We start from the raw sequence: 6,104 nt of genomic DNA, 5'->3' as shown, positions 1-6,104 counted from the left end.
TATTATTATTATTATTATTATTATTATTATTATTATTATTATTATTATTATTATTATTATTATTATCTTTATTATAGTGCATGGGTGTCATACAACTATTGAGCTCTATCCCAACTGGAGTGTGAACTGCGAGAGAGAAGCCGGTCCGTGAGAGATGCAAGATGAGTGGTTCCGGTGGTACTATCCTATAGCAAATTTATGTGTGGAGGAAGAACAGACTCCTCTTTGTTTGAATTTCGCGGCACTAGGAATTATTTACAGATTAAGGGTGCGCAGGACCCAGAGCCAAACTCCGAGTTGACTTCAGCGACAGTCGCGGAAAAAGTAGGAAATTCCGGGACAAGGACAGAGAGGGCGATACAACGATTGCAGGAGAGACGAGGACAGGGCGATTAGGCTAGCATGATTCTTGTCAAGGCTATTGAAGCAAAGAAGCAATATTTTCTAATAATTCTGGTTTCAAAATATTCCTTATACCTTGGCGCATGCCACTGTAAGGCCCGATTTTGGAAAAAGTGTTTGTAAACAAATTTATTCTATAAGAAAAAAAAACCATACTTTTATTATTTATAAAGTTTCAAGATCGAAATTGCAAAATCGGCTTGGTTAGAGTGGCATGCGGAGTGATGTAAAGAATATTTTAGAAAAAGAATCGTGAAAAAATATTGCTTCTTTGCTTCAATATCCTTGACAAGAATCATGATAGCCTAATCACCCTGTCCTCATCTCTCCTGCAATTGTTGTATCGCTCTCTCTCTCTGTCCTTGTCCCGGAGTTTCCTACTTTTTCCGCGACTGTCGCTGAAGTCAACTCGGAGTTTGGCTCTGGGTACTGCGCACCCTTAATTATGTACAGATTTGAACTTTATTTCCTTTTTATTTATATATAATACGATAGAAACATTAATAATAATGACATAATAATGAAATAGTATACATAATTTACACACCATAATTTAGATCATACGAATATATACAATTTGGTATAGAGCTAAATTTTATTATTTGTCACAATTCAATTTATATTGTATTTATCCAATTTTATGCGGAAAAGAATCTGAAAGTAACTCACTCGACAATGCTCAGCGATGCTCGGGTAGGTTATGTTACGGCGTACGTTTGTTCCCCCTCTACAAATAAATTTGCTATAGGATAATACCGGAACCACCCATTTTGCATTTCTCTCGGACCTCCGTCGCCTCTATTTCTTCCTACAGGAGTTCACACTCCAGTTAGGATAGAGCTCAATGCATATAACGTATATTGCTTCCTCCATAACACTTATTAGAACTTGCACGTTTATCATGCATATTATTGTTAGTAATTCAACCTCATATTCATGTAAGCATATGTAAATATACAGGGTGTCCCAAAAATGTTGTCCCAAAACACCTTGAGAAGGGTGGTTCGGGAGGTGATTTGAAACAACTTTTTCCTTAGCGAAGATGTTGTCCGAGGCTTCGTTGAGGAGATATTAACAAAAAACCCTGACCAATCAGAGCGCGCGTATACCGCTGGAACGCCCGCGGGAGCGAAGGCTACGAGCTAAGCGGCCGTGCTTGTACGCGAACAAGTGACTCGACGTGCATCGAAAGACATTGACGCGGCCGCTTAGCTCGTAGCCTTCGCTACCACGGCCGCTCCAACGGTATACGCGCGCTCTGTTTGGTCGGGGTTTTTTTGTTAATATCTCCTCAACGAAGCCTCGGACAACATTTTCGCTAAGGAAAAAATTGTTACAAATCACTTCCCGAATCACCCATTTCAAGGAACTACAACATTTTTGGGACACTCTGTATAACAGACATGTAAAAGAAAAAAAAAATGAGACTCGCATATCTAGTGAAGTATGGAAAAGCGTATATAGTTGTTAACAACTGAAAATACTTCTGAAGTAAATGCAAATACTACCCCTCAATTATACTCAGGGCCGGTGTGACCTTTTGCGGGGCCTGAATTCACATTCAAATCCTACACTTAAATTCTACAACGTGGAATTATTTATTTACAAATATGCTGTTACATATCTTTTATAAGATGAATATTAAATAATAATACTTTGATGATATTTGTCACTCCTTTAAACTGAATCATCGGTAATAAAAAAGTAGTCTTATAATTACATTATATTTGAAATAGTTGTAAGCATTAGTGCTAGATGACGCAACCAGTAACGATTTACCGACATTGTGGCACATTCACATATTTTACTTTATTCCACATCATTCCACGCATAAATTGGAATAACATGAACTCTTAACCATTGGTTTATACACAAGAACTTCTCCAAAAACCTGTTTTTTCATCAAAGATAGCTCAGATGTAATTAAGTTGTTTAAAACCTCGTCATAGAAGGTAAAGAAATTATCGATGAAAAAATAATAGACAAAGTTCCTTGTTTACCTTGTCAGTAGTATTTATTGTAATTTCATTTCGAAACGTAAGAGATAAATATGAGAAAATACTGGTGAATTATACGCGATCGTGTTTCAAAGGACGCGGGCTATGGTCGCCTCGAAACGTTCCCATCGATCGACGGTGCTCGATGCTCGGTTCGATATTCCCCCACCAGATGGTGGGCGACAGGACACGTGACGTCACAGGACTCGGTCACCGGAGAGCGTTCCTAGCGGCAGTTCTCGAAAGTACGTTCACTCGATAGGACGACTGTCGTCTGGCGCACGACGAGCTTGAAGCAATATGGCGAAGTGTGTCATGGGCTCGGTGAGACGTAGTGCCGTTTGAAAGGATGAAAAGTTCGCGGTATGGGTTGAAAATAATGTAGCGCTATGAAGTTCGTGTGAAAATTCTATTTGTGTATACAAAAGCATCGAGCAGTTCATTGTGATCGGGATATACAGTGCGCGTTACCGGTGTGAAATCATGGCTACGGATAAAATAAAGGTTGCCGTTCGGGTTCGGCCGTTCAATCGTCGAGGTACGTATCCTTCAAAATTGTGTCGTTTTCACCGAAAGTTTCTTCCATTATCTGCTAACCACTTGCGCCGATCGTCGTGCGTTTCGGAGCAGCCGTATTATCGTGCGTGCACGATTTCTCGAGAATCGACAGCACCGATTCCTACGCGTCGCGATCGGTGTAACGTTTTTGACAGTGACATTTTTCCATTTAATCCTTGGCTGCGAAGGAGTCGGTGTTTCCACCTGCCGCGCGCGCGATATCGAGCCTCGTTATCATCTCGTGTTTCCTTATCTGACTCTCGTATCGCTGCTTCGTGTCTCGATAAAGAACGAAACGTGGAGAAGAACACTGTGTAGGGGCCAACCTCTTCGACAACCCGCGTCTCTAGTGTTTACCAGTTGAATCTTCGTTGCTCCTTTGTCCGAAATACAGAGGTCACCGTGCCGTGTTCGTAGCATCGATGCGTTGTCACTGATTGCTTTGTGATTACCTTTCCAATCATCGTTCCCTGTTGTCAGACTAATCGGTAGCGCCATTCGTATTAGTAATCTGCCGTTGTGAATCTTAATATCCAATGATTAGTGCCTTATTGCTCGGTAATCGTTGATCGCGATTAACTCTTCGAGACACGATTTAAAGGAAACGGAGAATTCCAACTGCGAGGAAGGATAGTGTCAACAACTAATCCGTTTCGACTTGTACAAATTCCTGTTGTCGCTTATTTACCATTTAGCATTTAGCATTTAGCTCGTAACATTGCCAGCTGAATGAGAAAACTGTAAGCAAAAGGTGGGACAATTTAACCCACTTAACATCTGAGTTAATCGTGATCGTGGAGACGTCGATGCAAATCGTGTCGCGCGAGCCAGCGTACGTTAAAATTTCCAAAGAACGTAAGCAGCGCGTGCACTCTCTTCTCCTTTTATTCGTTTTCTTTGGCTCGTGCGAAAAGATCGCGTTGTGACATCAACCTGTCGTACGACGAGACATCAATATTCGATTCCAAATCGATTTCCACGTAAATCATCCAACTATTCGCGAGGTTCGCTATTTTTAAATTCACGCTGAATAAATAGCTAACTAACCTCGTAGTATCCATCTCTGTAACGTCTTACGTATGCAGATCTAACATGAAAATGGTAGGTTGTCCCAAAAGTTTCTTTCGTAATGTACACTCAATTATTCTGTGGCAGTGTTTATATAAATAGACAATCTAATTTCTTAGACATTGATGGTGTAACAGTAATGGAGCGAAATGAATTGTACACAATTTTCTAATGTAACATAAAACATAAAATATTGTGTATGTATTGCTTATTAATGAAATGGAAGAAACTTTTGGTACAACCTAATATATCTGAGATGTACTGGACAATCAAAGGAACGATTTTTCCAGAATAGATTCCAGATTTTTCAATGAATAGATGAATAGATTTTTAAATTCACGTCGAATAAATAGCTAATTAACCTCGTAGTCTCTATCTCTGTAACGTCTTACATATGGAGATCTAACATGAAAATATATCCGAGATGTACTGGACAATCAGAGGAACGATTTTTCGAATCGATTCTGTAGGATTCTTTGGTGCAAATCAGTGATGGGCAAAACCCTAGACTTCGAATAAATTCGAAGTTTGCTGCTGTGTGTTCTCTCGTTTCCTTCTTTGGAAAATGTTCAACAGAAGAAACGAGACAAACATATCGGCAAACGTCAGATTTATTCGTAGCCTAGGGTTTTGCCCATTGCAAATGAATAGATTCCAGTCATTTCGATTCGCAATCGATTCCAGAATCATTTTTTAAGATTCGAGCAGCGTGATCGCATTGGTTCGCTCGTGCGAAACGATCCGTCGCGCCGTGACACAGGCTGTCGCACGTTAAACCGCGTGACAAAGAACAAACATGTGACTAAAATGACAGAGTGACGTTACACTCGGCGACCTTCGAACATCGAGTTTCGTTCGATCGGGCACGCGACGCGTTCTTCCGCGAGCAAATTCAATCGTTCCTGTCCGAAAGAACAACTCGCTGGACGATTTGCCGACGTCGAGCTATCGCGACGAACGAACGACTTTCGGTTTATCGGCGTCGACGTTGAAAGAAAAGCAGTCGGAGCGTGTACTTTGCGACGCCAATTTCGTCGTTTTCTGCGCGATTCGTCGATCTCGTGTATCCTTCCAACGATCGAGCCTCTGTAAACAACTGAGCAGATATTTGGAGTTACGATGGCTAAAGCCTCGTTGGTTGGAACCTCGCCCTTTCACCTATCCGTATCGATGTGAAATCTCGCGTTTCGTTTTTCTCGTATTTAAAGACGTTGAATATGATCAAATAAATGATTAATATAGAATCGAGGGACAATGGAAACGCGAGTCCACTGATAACGCGATACGTATGCGACGCGTTATCGAGCTGCATCTCGACCAGAGGTAGATCGTGTTTTATTCAAATAACTGATAACGAGTAACGCTACAGTATAACGATTCGCTCGCGACTTATTTTATTTGGTTGAACGGTTACATTTTTATTTGTAATTGTAAGTGGTAAAATTATAATTTCAACAGTTTATCTCTTATTCGAATATGGATTTTGTCCATATGTGTTCTCAACGCAGTAGGAACGGTTTACGATGCGATTACGGAGTAGTCTCTCTCTCTCTCTCTTTTTTTTTTTGTTAGAGCAGCTGACAGGTCTCGAGTTTTTGCTTTCGTTTACTATCGCGACTGTCCTTTGGACCCGTCCTCGACCGTGCAACGTTTCAGGTGGATGCGGGCGTTCAGCGTATCGACGTGTACGCTTATCGTTGGATGTTTTGACGTAACGCGCCACCGACGCTGTAATCGAAATATCGTTTACGCGCGCGCGCTGATAAAGAAAGCGCCATTAACGACGCCATTGCCTGCGGTATTTACGCGCGGATTTCAGTTAGATTTGCGAACGTACTTGTCTGAACAATGAACAGTGAATATGAATAATGACTACTAGACTGCGGATCTTTATGCAAAATAAAATCATTGCATACATACCCACAAAAATTAAACACAAATAGAAATTTATTTTACCCTGCAAATATTATAATATTAACTTTACTTTCAGTGTTTATTATATTCTCGAATATTGTGCGCTTTTTGTAATTTCTTGGACATCCAAATTTCCTATAAGTACATAAATATCCGCAGTCTAAT

At 40.6% G+C, this 6,104-nt stretch overlaps 1 protein-coding gene across 8 annotated transcripts in view; it reads left to right on the top strand.

Annotated features, from left to right (window-relative positions):
* Positions 1-2,635: 2,635 nt before the first annotated feature.
* Positions 2,636-6,104, top strand: part of LOC128877621 (kinesin-like protein KIF13B) — a 134,444-nt gene continuing 130,975 nt past the window's right edge. For all 8 annotated transcript variants that reach the window (XM_054125088.1, XM_054125085.1, XM_054125087.1 and 5 more), the window contains exon 1: positions 2,636-2,937. In XM_054125088.1, the coding sequence (XP_053981063.1) occupies positions 2,883-2,937 (55 nt within the window). In that variant the 5' untranslated portion in view covers positions 2,636-2,882. The remainder of the gene's footprint in view (positions 2,938-6,104) is intronic.

Source organism: Hylaeus volcanicus, chromosome 5 (genome assembly GCF_026283585.1).
Source record: "Hylaeus volcanicus isolate JK05 chromosome 5, UHH_iyHylVolc1.0_haploid, whole genome shotgun sequence".
Classification (NCBI taxonomy): Eukaryota; Metazoa; Arthropoda; class Insecta; order Hymenoptera; family Colletidae; genus Hylaeus; species Hylaeus volcanicus.
The sequence above is the reverse complement of the archived record's forward strand: the minus strand, read 5'-3'. Positions and strand labels throughout refer to the sequence as shown.